Source organism: Salmo salar, chromosome 12 (genome assembly GCF_965601325.2).
Source record: "Salmo salar chromosome 12, fSalSal1, whole genome shotgun sequence".
NCBI lineage: Eukaryota > Metazoa > Chordata > Actinopteri > Salmoniformes > Salmonidae > Salmo > Salmo salar.
In genome coordinates, this window is record NC_138302.1 from 49,025,444 (window position 1) to 49,047,257 (window position 21,814).

Here is a 21,814-nt window from a genome sequence, read left to right on the forward strand (position 1 = left end):
AACCATGTGCGTCAACTCTTGACTCAGGGTCTAGTTCTGGCAGTAACAACTACAGTAGGTATCCCAAACAAATCTCAAAGAACTCGAAAATGTCATAGCAGAGGCACTCGGGAATAAATACAAATGAAGTTACAGTAGTCGTCGGATACATAATTATTTAACTTTAAATGCTACTAGATGGTGTTGTAGTTTACTTTGGCTGAATGCATTATTCTTAGTTTTCCCAGATAGTTAGTGTCTCAACCATAATATGAAATAATGGAAAGCATGATATTCAATTGATTTATTTCATTTTTTCTTTAAAACAACAACACTAACAATGTTAAAGTGGTGTGTGACAATATCTGTCACGGTGGACTCTCCTGCTGCACAATCTTGCATAAACATTCCATTTTCATAACATGGAGAGACATCACTTCATCTCATTACGATAGAAAATAACATTACGACTATAGCAAAGCAACAAAAAAATATTTAAAGGAAAAGCATTCAACAGGTAATGCACATACAAAGTATTCCACAATTTCAGTTTTGTTTTGGCACATTTTGATCAGAGAAAGAACAAAAAGAAAAACTGATTATTAAGTAAAAGTGACAGTGCATGTGACTACCTAGCCTTGGCAGTCGCTAGTGGGCCTTATGGATCTCCACTATCGTCTGGGCTTGATGTGCACAGCCGGTAATACACTCACGTCCCCCGGCGACCGGTTCCTACATAAAGCATTCTCCCTTATGGCTACAAAGGCTTCGACTTAATTTAATGGCGAGAAGGAGGGGGGAAAAAACGGGGAAAATATGCATACTTGCTTTATGAAACATCATTTTCCTCCACCATGCTAGAGTCGCTAATGCCTAGGAATGCTACTTCCTGATGTTGCGCTCCACGTTCAGCCAATTAGGTTGTAGCAGTCTTGTATTTCAAACCCAGAAGATTCAATTATTTGTATTTGTCAAATGGCAGCCGTGCATCGATCATCATTTCACCAAAATAAGACCCTCAATATTTATTGGAAAGGAGCATCAAGCTCATCACCGTGCACTTTCGCCACACTGTGAAATTCATAATAACTTATTTAATCTGTACCCTAATAAACTGCATGCTTTCCCAAGTTGTAATGGGAGGACCACACAACATATCATTGTGTGACTTTACTTCGATACAATGGTTATGATATCAATATTTGCGCATAATGGCGCTGCCACCGCCATTTCTCGCATAATGAATTTGACCTACACAAAAAGATGTCTAGCGTATTTTGTTTTGTCAACATTTGGAAAGTTTACTGAAAAACGTTCTGTTTCCATCAGGCCTGTAATGAAATGTTTTATTGGACATGTACTTTACTCACCTGAAAAGGTTGGATGGAAACCTGATATATGCTGTACCAATTCTTGTATATTGAATTCACAAACTCATCGCAGGGAGTGTGGTTTGACATAAGACTCATCTGGAGGGATGCTCGACACTAAGACTATTTATAGAATTTAAATGTAATTTCTGGCACATTTCGTAGAACATATCAGTGTGAATCAAATAACAGATCATATAACATACAGTGCATTCACAAGTATTCAGACCCCTTGACTTTTTCCATATTTCGTTATGTTACAGCCTTATTCTAAAATGAATTAAATTGTTTTTTCCCCTCATCATTCTCCACACACACACACACACACACACACACGTTTTTGGAAATGTTAGCTAATTTATTACAAATACAAAAATGGAAACACCACATTTACATAAGTATTCAGACACTTTACTCAGTACTTTGTTGAAGGACCTTTGGCAGCGATTACAGCCTCGAGTCTTCTTGGGTGTGACGCAACAAGCTTGGCACACCTGTCTTTGGGGAGTTTCTCCCATTCTTCTCTGCAGATCCTCTCATGCTCTGTCAGGTTGAATGGGGAGCGTCGCTGCACAGCTGTTATCAGGTCTCTCCAGAGATGTTCGATCGGGTTCAAGTCCGGACTCTGGCTGGGCCACTCAAGGACATTAAGAGACTTGTCCCGAAGCCACTCCTGCGTTGTCTTGGCTGTATGCTTAGGGTCGTTGTCCTATTGGAAGGTGAACCGTCACCCCAGTTTGAGGTCCAGGTTTTCATGAAGGAGCTCTCTGTACTTTGCTCCGTTCATCTTTCCCTCGATCCTGACTAGTCGCCCAGTCCCTGCCACTGAACAACATCCCCACAGCATGATGCTGCCACCAACATGCTTCACCGTAAGGATGGTGCCATGTTTCCTCCGGATGTGACACTTGGCATTCAGGCCAGAGTTAAATCTTGGTTTCATCAGACTAGCGAATCTTGTTTCTCATGGTCTGAGAGTCTTTAGGTGCCTTTTGCCAAACTCCATGCAAGCTTTCATGTGCCTTTTACTGAAGAGTGGCTTCCGTCTGGCCACTCTACCGTAAAGGCCTGATTGGTGGAGTGCTGCAGAGATAGTTGTCCTTCTGGAAAGTTCTCCCATCTCCACAGAGGAACTCTGGAGCTCTGTCATAGTGACCATCGGGTTCTTGGTCACCTCCCTGACCAAGGCCCTTCTCCCCTGATTGCTTAGTTTGGCCGGGCGACCAGCTCTAGGAAGAGTCTTTGTGGTTCCAAACTTCTTCCATTTAAGAATGATTGAGGCCACTCTGTTCTTGGGGACCTTCAATGATGCAGAAAGACATTTTGGTACTCTTCTCCAGATCTGTGCCTCAACACAATCCTTTCTTGGAGCTCTACGGACAATTCCTTCGAACTTGTGGCTTGGTTTTTGCTCTGACATGCACTGTCAAATGTGGGACCTTGAATAGACAGGTGTGTGCCTTTCCAAATCATGTCCAATCAATTGAATGTACCACAGGTGGACTTCAATTAAGTTGTAGAATAATCTCAAGGATGATCAATGGAAACAGGATGCATCTGAGCTCAATTTCGAGTCTCATAGCAAAGGGTCTGAATACTTATGTAAATAAGGTATTTCAGTTTTTTTATTTTAATTAATTTGCAAACTTTTAGAAAAACCTGTTTTCGCTTTGTCATTATGGGGTATTGTGTGTCGATTTGATGAGGATTTGTAATTTTTTAATCCATTTTAGAATAAGGCTGTAACGTAACAAAATGTGGAAAAAGTGAAGGGGTCTGAATACTTTCCAAATGCACTGTACATGTATGTGTCAGTTATCATACCAGATATCATATTGTCAAGTTAAAGAATTGATATGGCAATTTGCTGACAGGTTTCATTGTAGCCAATACAGAGATTTGTAAAAAAAAAAAAAAAGTTTTATAATAAAGAGGTTCAGAGATATGTGATATAAGTCACAGTAAAACAAGAGGGATAATACAAAAATGAAATAGTCTCCCATTAGAACCATCCCAATAAATGTCAATATACTTGGCTGTTTGCAAGATGGAGAAGACAGAAGTTCCTCTGTTGTTACATACACATTTCATTTCAGGCTGGGATGAGAGTAGAAATCTGTTTTGAAAAGGCTATACAAAGGGTGCATCTGAAATGCCATCCTATTCCCTATATACTGTATTGCACTACTTTTGGCACCCTATTCCCTATGTACTCAACTAAATTTGACCGGAGTCCAAGTCAAAAGAAGGGTTTCTGTTTAAAAGTAGTGGACTACATAGGGAATAGGGTGACAGAAGTAGTGCAATATATGGACTAAAGTGACCCTTTGGAAGGTCTGTCCTGAGGAAACCATCAGGATGTTGTCATTGCTGCTGTCAGGCCAATGGGGCGCAAGAGTGGTTTACAAGAGACTAGCCCAGTGAAACTCCTAATGAAAGACGAGCCACATGGCACTGTTCAAAACAAAACAGCCCAGTGAGGGCACCCCTACCGTACAAAACACTGGACGCTCTGCAAAATATAAAACTCTCCAAATATTTGTAAGGGTCCAAGTATTCAACCGCCCCCCCCCCCGTCATATTGTCTTTATAAACATAACCAGAAAAGAGAACAGACATGTAGAAAACAAGTGAAAGGAAAGTGATACTAAGTACACCAAATTATATATATATTTTTCTATCTTTTCATATCCCCATTCATATCCCTCTGTGGTCAGTTGTTACACCAGTATTTAGTCTCCATGTCCCTCAGGTGGATAAAAGGCCTGAGGAGGACACACTTTCCTTTAAAAGAGTTCCGCTAAACGGAAACGATGGGTCTGGCAATGGCCAGGGAGAAAAAAAACACCGATGATATTCATTCAAATACTACCAAGGAAACATATTTTTGCATTTACAAGTCCTCATTTTAGAACGGCTGATCCACGGGAGCCAGAGAAAGGGGTGTTGGGTTAAGGAGAGGGGCAAAGAAAGAGTACGGGTCTCTGCCTGATGTCTACAGTAGGACGTCGACTGTGTTTGATTGTCAGGCTTTGCCGACATTTTGCTGGGTTCCACCTCCTCTCCCTTTGTTGTTCTTCGTAAGCTCATTCTCCTTTGTTATTTGCTACATCTCAAAAGAGGCGCACTTCTATTTCCTCATCTATATTGGAGGTTCAAAGTTCAAGTATGGGGGATTTAAGGTATGGGGACATTGCTGGGTTGGAAAAGCACCACGGAGGAATCTGTCCACCACCTAAAGAGACCGCTTTGATTACCTTTGCTCCACATCCAACATCCCATTAGTCTACCCAGGCAAGACATTACGATGGTGTTGCAGCACAAGAGGTCAACCTCACTGACCTCAAGATGACACCAGTTCTATTGACCCAAGACATGTCGGGACACTTTGTCTACTCACCGTTGGAGAACAACCATGGGATGTCCTGTATTTATTTAATCTGAGATCCAAAAATGGGATCTGTGATCCTAAAATGGTGAGCTCCCGTTGGTTAGATATTGAATCGATCAACCACAGTGTGCGATGTTGGTGCAGAATTAAGATTCGAGGGCAGGGACGACATACAATTCTATGTATGTAATTTCACCTGCAGCTAAGCCTTACAGTAAGAAGATCTGTGAAAAGTGTAGGAGAAAATCTCTGGGCATCTAAGGTGTCAGGGTCTAACATATAGCGTTGAAAGATTAACCAAAATCTAATTGACCAACGTCGGTTAAATTATTAGAATTCTATTTAGTCGCTAGAGATAAATCAGATCAAGCGCAAACTGCGTGGTGTAGTAGGGAGTTGTAGTTTCCAACAGGCCAATATTCAACATAGTTTAGTGCAGAAAACGTGGTAATGAACTACAATGACCATAATCCATTGTATGCCTACTTGTCTGGTCTGTGTGGTGTGATCTAAAGGAAGAAACTACCAAAATAGTGATTTTGTCAGACAGCATAGGCAGCAGTTCTATAGAGATGAGATGATGACTTGGAATTAAATAAAGTTGTCAAATAGGCCTAAAACAACTAATATACACAGCAACTGGAATATTTTTATTAAAGTAATGTGAATAAATGATGGTTAGTAAGTGATACACAGTAATGGGCAGTCACTACCGTCATTGGACTTGTATTAATTGTTTTATTCTCTGCTGTTACAGTATTTAATGTAAAAAAAAATCTAAATCATGAACAATTATTATTTTTCAATTCCTTGACAGAAAAATTATTCTTCACAATGACTTCACAGTTCTTACTTTCGCAACTAGAGGGCGATTGGCTGATTTCTAGGGGTCTTTACTCCCGAAGTGTTGACTGTTTTTTTGTTTGCCAGTTAGCTAGCAGTTCTCAGCTTTTAGCAGCCAAAGGCTTGCAGTTTCTCTTACTGGCGATAACTGATTGCCATAATTTATTTTTAGTCATTACCGAATTATTCAATGTAATAAATCAAACATTAAGCCTTGTAAACAATTCATGGTAACATTGTAAACAATTAATTTAGACCCGGGGTATATTTGAAACAGGTGTTTATTTGCTGAAATGTGTTCCTCTGCGCAGTTATTAAAAAGGACAGGCGGCTATTTGAGACTGTATTTAATTTAAGTTTTATGGTACTCTGGGCTGCTTTCACAATGATATTAAGATGACCGTATGAAAAACAGAGGCTATTTTGCTTGTACCATTATGTTGCGATAGACTCATTTTTCTTTTATACAGCAACATAAATGTTCAGCTAATGTTTTGCTACCACTGCTAGACATGTTGTCTTACTTGTTGTTTAACTTTCACTAGGGTTTTCCTCATTCTCTGGTTTGGGACTGAAGTTCACCATTTTATATGAATGATCATTCAGGAATATAAAAGCACTCAGAAATTAAATTATTTTGCAAGTCAAGACCAAGGACTTAACACCAACACATTTTGGGGGAGATCCTTCGCCTGGTCAGAAATGGCTAGCTGACGTCTGACATTTTTAAACACTCTATGGCGGGGGGAGATTGAATTCGCGTTTTGCAACATTAGGTCGGAGTGGCAAACAGCAAGGTTCATACAAATCTGTTTCAAACTAAATGCTAGCTAAACGCAAGAATAAATAGTGTTTTAATAAAACCATACACTCTTAGATAAAAAAAGGGGTTCTATGTAGAACCTTTTGGTCTATTCAAATTTGAACTGCCATTCTGATTCAAAAACCAACTGCCATTCCAGTATGACAGTGGTTAAACGTGCAAATAGCCTACCAATAAGCATGTTATTTTTCCATTTATTAAGGTAAGTCAAGTTTATTATTTCATTCAAATATGACACCAGTCATATGATAAACTAGCTATGCTAGATAGATAAAGTTGTATTAGAATTTGAGCACCATTTGTTATCTAGCTAGCTAGACAAGAAATTAGCCTAGTTTAATTAGACACTTTACAAGCTAATTAGCTCAGTTATTAGTAACTCTTACAAAAAAAACATTACTTTTTATTATTGAATATGCCAAATAGAGCTACAGACCCAGCCTGACATTGGCTATTAGATAATTGTTACTTTTATTTCAGTATTTCACTGTTGAGTCAGACGAGGGGACTATGTTTCATGAAGCCATTAGAAGACTGTTGCTGACCTCTGTATAATGCATGTGATGGGCAGTGGGCTGACTGAGAGGAGGTATGCATCTAAATTATTCCTCATTATTTCTAAGTCTTGGTGATTCAATAGCCTAGTTAATCATTACATGACTTTTAACACACTATCTGTTTTACTCAGTCTGGCAGTAACTCAACTATCAGAGGCAGAGGATCTCTTTCGGCTGCTGCTGACAACAACTCTATGTAAGTTGTTCTTCTACAATGTTGTCTTCATTTTGGCAGATCAACTCATGCTTATTTCTGAAGATGAACTCATGTTTTTGGTCCTTTTTTTCTTATTTTCAGGAACCAGCCTAGGAAACAACCCTTACTGTACTGTTCCATAGAGAAGTCAGCTTGAGTTGGTACCAATATTGACGTGGCCCATCATTCAAACAAACAGATGCCTCCTTGGCCACCAGTGCATATTTCCAAACTATGTTTGTATATAATGACAGTAAAATCTCAAAACTATACTGGTATTCTTTTCTCCATTATTTATTGTTTATTAAATTATATTGTTATCTAAAAATATGACAATTTATTAGTATTAGCCATAATTCATAAATGGCACCATACAGGGTTCTATATGGAACCAATTTTGTTTCAGTGAAAAAGAACCCTTGGGGTTCTGATCAAAGAACCCTATAAAAGGGTTCCATATAGAACTTTTAGAGGTTCCATATATGAAGCAAGTGATCTATCAGAACCCTTTTTTTCCTAAGAGTGTGAGTTAGATGCAGGATTGTGATTGAAATTCTGTAGATTGAAGGAATTGACAGCAGTGAAGTCTTTTCTTTTCAATGCCTGTCAATTAATTCGGTCCATCATTACCACTGTCTTTGCTCCTGTTGGCTTTTCTGGTTCAAGGATGTTGGTAGATCAAATTACACGGGTAGAAGAGAAGAAATGGTGCAGATAATCCACACTTCCTTTTCCAAGACAATGATCAGAAAGGGGTTGCTATTCTGAAGGGTTTTAAGGGATGATAATTATGGGGTAATAAATGCTATTTTTACCATGTTTCCATAGAAACACCTTATTTACACTTGTCTTCTTTTTCTTTTGTATTTCCTGGGACCAGACCTCATGTACAAAAAGGGGAAGTTGAAAATTTGTCAGAAAAAAAGATGGTCTTCAAAATTACTGTCGCTGTACAAAATTCTTGTTTGTGTTTTTTTTCTTCCTTTTTTGTCTTCTTTTATTAGATATCTCAGAAGTAGCACCCACTTGTACAAATGCACTTCTTAAATGGTTATTTTTAAAGCTGGAAATGACTCATTTTCCATTCTGAATAAAAATATGTAGATTTTCATAGAATATGCCTGCCGCAAGCATCATCATTATCATTAACTTCATTACTTTGTTATAGTAATATTATGTGATAATTAATTAATACTGTATATCATTAATTTTTTTCCCAGAGTTTTATAAAGCTGATCATATAATTCCTTTTTTATCATATTTCTCTTCAAATAGTTTCTCTTTTTGAATATCTTCCATTTCAGTTCTATTTTACAAACAGCTCCACTTTGAGACCAGTGGTTAGACCTGAAGAGCTATGGTCTTTGGGGGCGAATGAGCAGAGGAGATGAAGAGGAGGGTCTGAAACTGTTGGGGGGAGTGCGCTCAGTGGAACCGTTGGACTCCGTATCGTGGATCCTTGGTCTCCCGGATTTCAATCTGTGAAAAAAAAAGAAAAGATAAAAAGGTTAGAGGGACTCCAGAAAGTAAGGCAACACATGGGGAAAAGAGAGAATGGGAGAAGTAAGGCAACACATGGGGAAAAGAGAGAATGGGAGAAGTAAGGCAACACATGGGGAAAAGAGAGAATGGGAGAAGTAAGGCAACACATGGGGAAAAGAGAGAATGGGAGAAGTAAGGCAACACATGGGGAAAAGAGAGAATGGGAGAAGTAAGGCAACACATGGGGAAAAGAGAGAATGGGAGAAGTAAGGCAACACATGGGGAAAAGAGAGAATGGGAGAAGTAAGGCAACACATGGGGAAAAGAGAGAATGGGAGAAGTAAGGCAACACATGGGGAAAAGAGAGAATGGGAGAAGTAAGGCAACACATGGGGAAAAGAGAGAATGGGAGAAGTAAGGCAACACATGGGGAAAAGAGAGAATGGGAGAAGTAAGGCAACACATGGGGAAAAGAGAGAATGGGAGAAGTACAAGGAAGGATCTGGTCTGGAATAAGGGGAGTGACACAAAGGTTCACATAATGGGTTTTGGATCATTCATGCCCAATTTTACTCTTGTTTCAGGAATCCACTACCGCCCCACCGGCCACCCCCCCTGCTTGTGTTGTGTGCTCAGTTATTAGTATTACTGTCCATCCCAGCACTATGGTGAAACAAGCAATAACAAAGGTGCTGGGGCGGACAGTAACACTAATAACCGAGCACACAACCAAAGCAGGGGGGTGGCCACGAGTAGCGGATTCCTGCTTTAACAGAAAACAAATTACTTGATTCCTCTAGTGGCTATTATCATAATTTTGTATAATCCTGTGAAATCATTTTCATTTTATCCAACCGATATGGTATGTCATTGTGGATGAGAAAGGAGCAGCACAAGGGGCATGAAACATGAATCACTGTCAGTAACCGAGGTGTGGAATATGAAAGAAACAAAAAAGCATACAAACGCAATACTGTTTAAAGGTCACAGATTACATTTTCTCTGACATTTCAGACCAAATCCCTAAAAACAACATTTCATTATGTTTTTGTATGGGATCATCTTGTAGATAACTTTTCATTATGTTTGATATATATTTATATTGACTCAGCATTGCGACAGTGATAACCATAGTAACTGCGCTACAGCACATAAAACTTGGATGTGCCTCAGAACGTACAGCTGCTCTCCTTGTTTACATGTTATTATTGTCTTTTTGCCTGGTTTTAAAAATAGTGTTTGTATAAACAAAATGTGCATGTGCTTGACTTGTTTTGTCCTTGACGCTTTGCAGAATACACAGAAATCCAGCTGACGTTTTCAAGCACAACGGCCATTAACGTTCCGTACAAAACGGCTACGTTGCCTAACGAGGACTTTCAAAGTAACGAGTCAAACCACATAGCGTGTCACATCCTGCTCTAACCCCACATCGTTAGTCCACTTGGACCTGAGACTACATTAACTTGCTGTTTGCAACTCAGCGTGCCTGGCGAGGATAATAATAGCTGTAGCACTTTGCCAGGATGACTCATCCTCCACGCAAGCCAATTTAATGAAAATCGGATTACGCCAAAAGTGAATCAATCAGGGGCGGGGGCTGTGGATGAATAGGTAGATGGAGGAGAAAAGGGATTACAGTGTTATTAATCTGTTTAAGAGCCCCGCTCTACCTTCGCCACCCAAGCAGGTGTCACATTTGGCTGGGGGCCAGGACGTCTTCGGCGCAGACTGAATTAAGTCATCGCATTCCTCCCCCACTTTGGAAACATACCATGGAGTGCTAAGGCTCCACCTGGAACACTACACCTCAACCCCCCCCCTTCACATAGGTTGGTCTGCTTGCCAGGAGCATGAGTTCTTCCCCCCGATTTATGGGGAGATCTAAGTGCCTTCCAAAGACAGGCTTTATGAGCTCATTAATTACAATAGTTTGGGACATGTCGGCCATTTTGTTTTGAGTTGGTGTCTGACCTGTGCTCTGTGCAAAACTATATTGATTAATTATTGTATTATCAAAAATGCTGATTCACTGAGAAAAGTATCAACTTGTCTGTAGCAGGTTAGAGAAAATATCTAGAGAACAATGTCAAGATGTCTGATGTGGTCATCACCTGTCTCTATCAAGAAGAGAATATGAACATAGTGATATCTAGATGTCTATTTTGCTGACTTATTTTTGACAAGCTAATTGATGCCTTTAATATGGGAGCATCACGCACAGGAAATATGAGGAGAGGTTGAGGGAAGGAGTGCACAAAACACCAGTACTACTTATTACAAACAGAAGCAGTCACATCAAGACATCCAAAACAGCTACAAACAGGTTCCAAGTGAATGCTAGGGTAAGTCACATGCACATTGGTTGATTGACAAGGTCATATTCCCCCATGATTGAATGGGAGAAGCTGATTGGTCTTACTCCGTCCATCCTGAGGGTGGAGCCAAGGTGGAGATGCTGGAGGGGAGGAAGGTAGCGTTATCCCTGTGCATCGTCATGACAACAATAGGTACTGCTATTGTCTACCACACCCAATTACTTATGTCACATCACTAGCATTTATAGCACTAAATAAACAAAGAAAATGTACATATTTTTAGTAAATTATTATAGCGAAGAGGTTCAGAATCTAATAAAAATGCAGAAACATAGCCAACCAGTGCCTAATTGACCTTATTTAGATTTTATTGGATGATTCATTGGGAAAACTGAGCCTACCTCTATAGCCTCGAAATGATCATTTCTATTTTTTTTTTACTGCAGCCAGAGTGAAAATTAACCTATAGTGGTGTGCTGTCCGGCATCCATATTGGGAAGTCATCAGTTCTCAGACAAAACTCACGACTTCTTAATATGGATACCGTACTAGTGACCAAAATTCTGGATATTGCATTAAAAATGACCTCCGAAGTGTCTTTGTAGAGCAGTGTCATCAGCTTACTACTGTATATTAAATACCAGCCCTCCGGCTCTATCCATATTGTTTCTGCTGACTCTGTCATTACTTTCGCCACCTGACGAGCACAGTGGTCTCCTTCTGTGTGCAAATAAAAAGGCCTCAGGGTTCAATTTGGACCATTTCTATTGATTGAAGCTATAAATCATCGTTTTCAAGGTAGACACTCAATCTACTGTGGACAAGGAGTTCATTTCTGCACTCCTCTAATAGACAACTCTACTTTGAGGTTATTATCTCTCCTTGAACAATGATAACCTTCCCTCCTCCTCCTCCTCCTCCTCCTCCTTAACCAAGAATGAGCCTTTTTCCAGAACAAGTGAACAGACACTTAAAATGCTGAAAACGGTTCTTAAAATACCCCTGACATTAAATATTCACATATTCAAGGTACGATTCCTTTTCATTGCGAGACATTTAAGACATAAGCAGAATTTTTTTCCCCCCCAGTACATTAAAAGTTATCGCTGCGGCTTCTTTTCTGTGGAATACAAAGAGGTGGACATGTTTCTCTCCTTAAGCGTCACTACTAGTACTTTTAACAATTCATTTTTCATGGGCCACAGTGCTGGTGCTCACAGCTCACGTCATATTTGTGTTTGTGAGAACAATTTTTTTTTTTTTAAAGACCGCTCCACTCGTAATTAGGCTAGCATTTTCCTCTGCTCCCTTTCTCTCCCTCTCTTTCTCTCTTTCTTCCCAGATATGAATCAGAGTGGCTACACACTAGCCCCAGGTCCTGTAGCTTCTCCTGCAGACAGAGGCTCAGTGATATGAGTTACTCGACTTGACGGCTCCTCTCCACTCGCGGTATGCCTCGCTCCTGTGGGAGTGCATTCTGCCCCAGGATATTTTAATACAACATGCTACCACCTTTGTTTCCACGAACCTCTCTTCCCTCCCCCTGCCTTCCCCCCTCTCTCCACTCCCCTGTCCCCTCCAGCGGGGATGAGAGAGGATTGAAATCACTGCGGAATATCACTTAGCGAGGCATGCGCATGTGACCATCTCACAGGAACGAGTGGAACGCTGAAGGGTAAGACAACCGACATAACACCAGGTTGCGTTAGCAGAGGCAGTAACACACGCACCCAGGCTGAAGCGGGGGGGTGGGGGGGTGGTTCTACTCTACTCGCTAACCCACCTGGACAGCAGAGGTCACTGTAAACACCAGAGGCTGATGGGAGGAACATTGCAATGGCTGGAATGGAATCAATGGAACGATATCAAACACATCAAGCATATGGAAACCACATGTTTGACTCCCTTCCATACATTACAACGAGTCGTCCTATAGCTCCTCCCACCAGCCTCCACTGGTACAAACTAGTGGTGCGCGGATCAGCTTTTTGTTCACTTGCACCCGCCTGCAATTGCTAATAACCTATCCGCAACCACTTTATATGTGATGAAGGGAAAATCTGAGACAATGCGCTGTAGGATACAGTCAGAGACGGCAGAACAATAGTTTGACAGGGGGTACAGGATTTTTTTGTTGTTGCCTGATTTAGATATGTTTCTGCTTATAATTTCCGACACTTTGGTCAGCTATTTTCAGGTCAACTTGTCTATAACTAGATACATGCAGCTTCTCTTCTGACATTATACAGTTGAAGTCAGAAGTTTACATACACCTTAGCCAAATACATTTAAATTCTGTTTTTCACAATTCCTGACATTTAATCCTAGTAAAAATTCCCTGTCTTAGGTCAGTTAGGATCACCACTTTATTTTAAGAATGTCAAATGACAGAATAATAGCAGAGAGAATGATTTATTACAGAATATATTTATTTCATCACATTCCCAGTGGGTCAGAAGTTTACATTCACTCAATTAGTATTTGGTAGCATTGCCTTTAAATTGTTTAACTTGGGTCAAATGTTTCGGGTAGCCTTCCACAAGCTTCCACAATAAGTTGGGTGAATTTTGGCCCATTCCCCCATGACAGAGCTGGGGTAACGGAGTCAGGTTTGTAGGCCTCCTTGCTCGCACAAGCTTTTTTCATTTTTTTCACAAATGTTCTATAGGCTTGAGGTCAGGGCTTTGTGATGGCCACTCCAATACCTTGAATTTGTTGTCCTTAAGCCATTTTGCCACAACTTTGGAAGTATGCTTGGGGTCATTGTCCATTTGGAAGACACATTTGCGACCAAGCTTTAACTTCCTGACTGATGTCTTGAGATGTTGCTTCAATATATCTATTTTGTGAAGTGCACCAGTCCATCCTGCAGCAAAGCATCCCCACAACATGATGCTGCCACCCCCGTGCTTCACGGTTGGGATGGTATTCTTCGGCTTGCAAGCCTCCTCCTTTTTCCTCCAAACATAAAGATGGTCATTATGGCCAAACAGTTCTATTTTTGTTTCATCAGACCAGAGGACATTTCTCCAAAAAGTACGATCTTTGTCCCCATGTGCAGTTGCAAACTGTGGTCCCGTGTGGCTCAGTTGGTAGAGCATGGTGTTTGCAACGCCAGGGTTGTGGGTTTGATTCCCACGGGGGACCAGTACGGAGAAAAATAAATTATGAAATGTATGCATTCACTACTGTAAGTCGCTCTGGATAAGAGCTTCTGCTAAAATGTAAAAATGTAGTCTGGCTTTTTTTATGGCGGATTTGGAGCAGTGGCTTCTTCCTTGCTGAGCGGCCTTTTAGGTTATGTCGATATAGGACTCGTTTTACTGTTGATATAGATACTTTTGTACCTGTTTCCTCCAGCATCTTCACAAGGTCCTTTGCAGTTGTTCTGGGATTGATTTGCACTTTTCACACCAAAGTATGTTAATCTCTAGGAGACAGAACGTGTCTCCTTCCTGAGCGGTATGACGGCTGCGGGGTCTCATGGTGTTTATACTTGCGTACTATTGTTTGTACAGATGAATGTGGTACCTTTAGGCATTTGGAAATTGCTCCCAAGGATGAACCAGACTTGTGGAGGTCTACAATTTTTTTTCTGAGGTCTTGGCTGATTTATTTAGATTTTTCCATGATGTCAAGCACTGACTTTGAAGGTGGCATGGAAATGCATCCATAGGTACACCTCCAATTTACTCAAATTATGTCAATTAGCCTGTCAGAAGCTTCTAAAGCCATGACATCATTTTCTGGAATTTTCCAAGCTGTTTAAAGGCACAGTCAATTTAGTGTATGTAAACTTCTGACCCACTGGAATTGTGATACAGTGAATTTTAAGTGAAATAATCTGTCTGTAAACAATTGTTGGAAAAATTACTTGTGTCATGCACAAAGTAGATGTCCTAACCGACTTGCCAGAACTATAGTTTGTTAACAAGACATTTGTGGAGTGGTTGCCCATTATCAGCAACCATCAGTCCTGTGTTCCAATGGCACGTTGTGTTGGCTAATCCAAGTTTATCATTTTAAAAGGCTAATTGATCATTAGAAAACCATTTTGCAATTATGTTAGCACAGCTGAAAACTGTTGTTCTGATTAAAGAAGCAATAAAACTGGTCTTCTGTAGACTAGTTGAGTATCTGGAGTATAAGCATTTGTTGGTTCGATTACAGGCTCAAAATGGCCAGAAACAAAGAACTTTCTTCTGAAACTCGTCAGTCTATTCTTGTCAGTCTATTAGTGTTACGGACTAATGCCAGTTAGCCAACAATAATGAAATAAAAACCTCAAAGTAGCCTTATGATATAAATGCATGCATTTTCTTTACATATTGTTTTCTATTTATCAAACCCGCCCGCCACCCACCCACCCACCCACCCACCCTTCACCCACACAATATGACCCTAAACCTGGCCTCCCCGCGGATATAACCGAGAGGACTGCGGGTTATGAGTCAACCTGCTCATCACTAGTACACATCACACACACGCCGGCGCACAAGCACACAACACAGATACATTACAACCACAACACACAACAAGGCACTAAAAAAGCCATAATAACAATTGAACTTACCCTGGACACTGCAAAATCTGTGAAGACAGAAGGAGAATTGTTTTGAGTCAACCTCCTTTAGTAAGACTGATGTGAACAGGGGGAAATGGTTTTGACTGCACATGTACAGTGCCTTCGGAAAGTATGCAATCAATTTACAATTACCTTAGTCTAAAATGGATTTTTAAAAATTATAATCCTCAGCAATCTACACACAATACCCCATAATGACAAAGCAAAAACATGTTTGTAGAAATACCTTTTTTACATTAGTATTCAGACCATTTGCTATGAGACTCGAAACTGAGCTCAGATGCATCCTGGTTTCCATTGATCATCCTTGAGATGTTTCTGCAAATTAATTGGAGTCCACCTGTGGTAAATTCAAATGATTGGACATGACTTGGAAAGGCACCTGTCTATATAAGGTCCCACAGGTGACAGAGCAAAAACCAACAACCATCTCTGCAGCACTCCACCAATCAGGCCTTTATGGTAGAGTGGCCAGACAGAAGCCTCTCAGTAAAAGGCACATGACAGCCCGCTTGGATTTTGCCAAAAGGCACCTAAAGACTCTCCGACCATGAGAAACAAGATTCTCTGGTCTGATGAAACCAAAAATTAACTCTTTGGGTTGAATACCAAGTGTCATGTCTGGAGGAAACCTGGCACCATCCCTACGGAGAAGCATGGTGGTGGTGGCAGAATCATGCTGCTACACGCTTCAGCACTCGCCGGTCCCGTTCTGTAAGCTTGTATGGCCTACCACTTCGCGGCTGAACCGTTGTTACTCCTAGACGTTTCCACTTCACAACAACAGCACTTACAGTTGACCGGGGCAGCTCTAGCAAGGCAGGAATTTGACAAACTGACTTGTTGGAAAGGTGGCATCCTATGACGGTGCCACGTTGAAAGTCACTGGGCTCTTCAGTAAAGTCATTCTACTGCCAATGTTTGTCTATGGAGACTGTATGGCTGTGTGCTCAATTTTATACATCTGTCAGCAACGGGTGTGGCTGAAAAAGTATGTGGACACCACTTCAAATTAGTGCATTCGGCCATTTCAGCCAAACACTGACAGGTGTACAAAATCAGCAAAAAAATTATGGAACTACCCAGACTCTGCATAGAGCCGGCCATCTGACCAAACTGAGCAACGGGGCAAGAAGGACCTACAGAGTTCCTTGGTTGAGATGGGAGAACCTGCCAGAAGGACAGCAGTCTCTACAGCACTTCACTAATCTGGGCTTTATGGGAGAATGGCCAGACGGAAGCCATTCCTAAGAAAAAGTCACATGACAGCACACCTGGAGTTTGCAAAAAGGCACTTGATAAACTCTGAGATCATAAGGCAAAAGATTCTGTGGTCTGAAGGAGACAAAAATGTAACTCTTTGGCCTGAATGCAAAGCGCTATGTCTGGAGAAAACCAGGCACATCTCATCACTTCCACCTGACAGATCCACGGATGAAGCAATCGCTATTGCACTGCACACTGCCCTCACCCACCTGGACAAAAGGAATGCATATGTGAAGATTCTGTTCATTGACTACAGCACGGCCTTCAATAACATATTGCCCACTAAGCTCACCGCAAAGTTCCCGGCCCTAGGACTGAACTCCTCCCTATGCAACTGGGTCCTGTACTTCCTGACGGGACATCCACATGTGGTGAAGGTAGTCAACATTACCTCCTCCACACTGATCCACAACCAGTGGAGGCTGCTGAGGGGAGAACTTCTCATAATAATGGCCGGGAAGGAGCTAATGTAATGGCATCAAACACCTGGAAACCATGTTTATTTCATACCATTCCACTGATTCCCCTCCAGTCATAACCACGAGACCGTTCTCTCCAATTAAGGTGCCAGCAACCTCCTTTGTCCTCAACATGGGTGCCCCAAAAGGGTGCGTCCTCAGTCTACTCCTGTTCTTCCTGCATGCCCATGACTGCATGGCCTCACACAGTTCCAACTCCATCATCAAGTTCGCTGAAGACACGACAGTAGTAGGCCTGATTACCAACAACAATGAGACGGCCTACAGAGAGGAGGTAAGCACTCTGACGGCGTGATGCCAGGTAAACAACCTCTCCCTCAACATCAGCAAAACAATGGAGCCGATTGTGGACTTCAGGAGGAACCATGCTGGGCATGACCCCATCATCAACGGGGAGACGGTAAAAACTTTAAAGTTCCTCGGAAATGGTCAAACTACACGGATACCGTGGTGAAGAAGAAGGCTGAAGAAATGTGTCCTGTCTCCGAGGGTCCTCACTGTGTTCTACAGGAGCACCATCGAGAGCATACTGTCGGGCTGCATCACAGTCTGGTATGGCAACTCCGCCGCCGCTGACCGCAAGGATCTACAGAGGGTGGTATGCTCAGCCAAAAGTACCATTGGGTGCACACTGCCTGCCTTTCAGAACACCTACAACACCGGGTGTCGCAGGAAGGCCAAGAAGATCATCAAGGACCTCAGTCACCCGAGCCACGGCTTGTTCTCCCGCATTCCACTCATGCGCAGGCAGTATCGGAGCATCATGGCAAAAACTGTCAGACTAGCTAACAGCTTCTACCCCCAGACCATCAGGCTGATGAATAACCACCACTAGAAAGGTACCTGCTCCCCCTTTACCCTTCCTGCCCCCCGGACTTCCAAACTTTTACTACTGAACTTGTTTAGGCTTGCATACTTTTTGACTCAAGACATTTCAGCGTTTCATTTTTTATTAATTAGTAAAAATATTTAAAAAACGTAATTCCACTTTAACATGATGGGGTATTGTGTGTAGGCCAGTGACAAGAAAAACTCAATTTTAAATGCAGACTGTAACACAACAAAATGTGGAAAAAGTCAAGGGGTGTGAATACTTTCTAAAAGGCACTGTAAGTCAAGGAGTATGAATACTTTGTGAAGGCACTCAGTGGCCGTTTATTAGGTACACCACCCCGTTCATGAAAATGGATTGCTCCTACAGACAGTGAGTCAAGTGGCCGTGGCTTGCTATATAAAGAAGGCAGATAGGCATCGAGGCATTCAGTTACTGTCCGATTGAACATTAGACTGGGCAAAACGAGTGACCTAAATGACTTTGAGCGTGGTATGATCTTCAGTGCCAGGCTGGAGTCAGTATCTCAGAAGCATCTGCCCTCGTGGGCTTTTCACGCAGGCAGTTTCTAGGGTTTACCGAGAATTGTGCGACAAACAAAAAACCTTCAGTCAGCGGCAGCCCTGTGGGCGAAAACAGCTCGTTGATGAGAGAGGTCGAAGGAGAATGGCAATTATTGTGAAAGCTAAAAGGTGGGCCACAAACAGACAAATAATGATGCAGTACAACAGTGGTGTACAGAACGACATCACGGAACGCACAACCCGTCAATCCTTGTCACAGATGGGCTATTGCAGCTCCTATCAGTTAAAAATACGAAGAATCGGCTCCAGAGGGGACATGGTCACCAACACTGGACAATTGAGGAGTGGAAAAACATTGCCTGGTCCGACGTATCCCGGTTCCTGTTGCGTCATGCTGAGTCAGGATTTGGACCCATCCTGCCTGGTGTCAGCGGTACAGGCTGGTGGCGGTGGTGTACCACCGTCCACTCTGCAGCAACTGCATGATGCCATTGTGTCAGCATGGACCAACATCCCTGTGGAATGTTTCCGACTAGTAGAATACATTCCCCAAAGAATTCAGGCTGTTCTGGAGGCAAAGGGGTGTTCGACCCTGTACTAGATGGGTGTACCTAATAAACTGACCGCCGAGTGTATATCTTTTTTTGTCTTTCGAAATTGATACTCTGGCCTAAAAAAAGTGGTACCCCGGGCAGCCAGTTGCCCATCTCTGGACTATATATTACATTATTTACCTGAAATTAAAAACATACTGTACATTAAATAAATATTTCCAATTGTGGGATAATAATAATCATAGTCCACCCCTGCATTGCATTTATTAACATTTATGTTTAATATTATATAGAGCTTATACATGTTTGGTAGTCTGTATGTAGTCATTTACTAAATCACATCTTAATTTTATGTAGGCTACAGGCACAACATCACTGTTGTCTTTATACAGTTCTACTATTGCACGAGCCCAGTGTCAATTAGAGACTAGTTCAATGTGATAATATCGAAGGGTGGAAAAAATCCCATTATATCAATGTATTAAGTATAGTGTATTTTCCTTCTATAGCAGGTTAAACCAGCTGTTTATCCCCAAGGGTTGTTGAATAAGACTATTCCTCTTGGCTGGCTCAAATAAGATTTGCAGTTCCGTCGGAATTCTATCCAAATTCTGGCCTCCCGCGGTGAGAACTAGTGGGAGGTCTGGAGCGGGAAGCTGGGGAGGGAAACCCTCTGAAAAATGTGGCTGGAAATTATCCCTCGGAATCCATCGGACACGAGCACGGCTCCCAACACACAAACATGTCCACATCTGCCCATCAATGCTCCATCGTATCTTATTCAAACAAAAAAAGTGGTTTAAAACAAATCTTATTTAGGTTTATATTTCATGTATAAAATTGTTTTTATAATTGCATTCAGGGCGTGATATTTTTATGAAAGAGAAGCAGTCTTATCTCAATGAAACAAACCATGACGCTGTGACTGAAGCTATTTTATCTGATGAAGAATAAATAAATACAGATGGGGGAAACAGCAGAGTGGATTAAGGCAAAAACAAATAACGCCAGAGGAGTTCTGGCACAGTGCCACCAGGTTGTTGTTGTTGACGCAACACCGATTCTCAGGCAACTACAGATGCCTTAACACCCCCCTCCACTCACACTGCCCCCACCCCACCAGAATCTAATCTTGTGCTATCCCAGAGCCCCCCCAACCCTCCATCCCCTCTGTCTGGCCCCCCACCCCCTACGACCTCATTTACCCCCGCCCACCTCATTTACCCACATCCTTAAACCTGATGAAACAAAATGAGCATCCAGATGAGGGATGATGGAGAGAGAGGGGGGGGGGGGGGGAGGAAGGAGAGACAATCGATGGGGGAGAACTGAGGAGGAATGATTGGAGGAATATTAGAAAATGTATGTGAGAGAGAGAGAGAGGAGAGGAAGGAGGGAAAAAACAGGCACAGCTGCAGAGTGCCGGGTCGCTGGGGAGAGAGAGCAACCGCAGCCTTATCCTGCTTGAATCTGACACGTAACCATGGAAACTTCCTCAACAGAATCAGAGGGCTATGAAGGAATTGGGGGGGGGGGTAAAAAACATTTTTTTTTTTAAGGAAGCTCGACGCGCTCTCCGTCTTTTCCTGGCTCTGATCATGCTGCAACATCCCTCATCACGACACTAACAATATTTATGGTAAATCGTACTAATATACAGACGCACCGAATCTAGATAGAGCAGCGTTGTCTCGTTATGCAACCCTTAGACTGCACACAGAAATATTTCATACACTGAAATGTTATAAGGGAACAGTGGGTAGATGATTGAAAACCTGGATGATGTAATGCACATGACTGAAATGCAAGATCAAATATTTATGAACATGTGTCCCCTGAAGCTTAAACCCCCATCCCCATCAATATCACAATTTTCAAGTCAAACAAGCAGGGGAACCAGCCCTGATTGTGCAAACTACAAGAAAAACACATCCTGACCTGGTTAAGTATGGTGTAGAGTTCCCCCTGCGGTGTTCAGGTTTGGGTAGGTTACTTTCTAAATGTAATCTGTTACTAGTTACTTGTCCAAAATTGTAATCAGTAACATAACTTTTGGATTACCCAAACTCAGTAATGTAATCTGATTACATTAGATTACTTTCCCCTTTAGAGGCAAAAAATGTATGTTACCAATTGAACAACATCTATTGCAGGATAAATCAATGTTAGAGTTAACATAGCTGGCCATAAATGGATGTAAAATGTTACTTTGTGTTGGTTATGTAAGCTTCTTCTAACCCATCACTTTCTACTACATATAATAACATGATTAAATCTTTACATTAAAAACCAATGTCTATCAGATTATCAGTCATTCCGATGAACTTATTATCCCTTGATCTTCAAGAATAGGACTTGGAAATATGGAAGTATATATTAGCCTAATTGTTTTACCTGAGCATGACCCAATAACGAAGGACTTATTAGCCAGCCCTACTCTGTTGTTTATGATTCTGTTGTCATGGAGGACTGATTGGGCTCATTGATTCGAGTTGAAAAATAAATGCTGCGCTCATGTAATGGCATGCTTTGAGCACTACTGAAAGGTCCTATTTACATGTGAAAAATGTATGCCATTTGCTATAGGCCTATTGTTGACCTTTTTTGTTGGTGAC

The 21,814-nt window shown here is 41.6% G+C and overlaps 1 protein-coding gene across 2 annotated transcripts in view; it reads right to left on the reverse strand.

Annotated features, from left to right (window-relative positions):
- Positions 1-268: 268 nt before the first annotated feature.
- Positions 269-21,814, reverse strand: part of lhfpl4a (LHFPL tetraspan subfamily member 4a) — a 64,563-nt gene continuing 43,017 nt past the window's right edge. The window contains exons 3-4 of one of the 2 annotated variants that reach the window (XM_014132152.3): positions 15,533-15,549; positions 269-8,638 (exon numbers count right to left, since the gene is read on the reverse strand). In XM_014132152.3, the coding sequence (XP_013987627.1) occupies positions 8,585-8,638; positions 15,533-15,549 (71 nt within the window). In that variant the 3' untranslated portion in view covers positions 269-8,584. The remainder of the gene's footprint in view (positions 8,639-15,532; positions 15,550-21,814) is intronic. The other variant, XM_014132153.3, reaches the window with a different exon arrangement.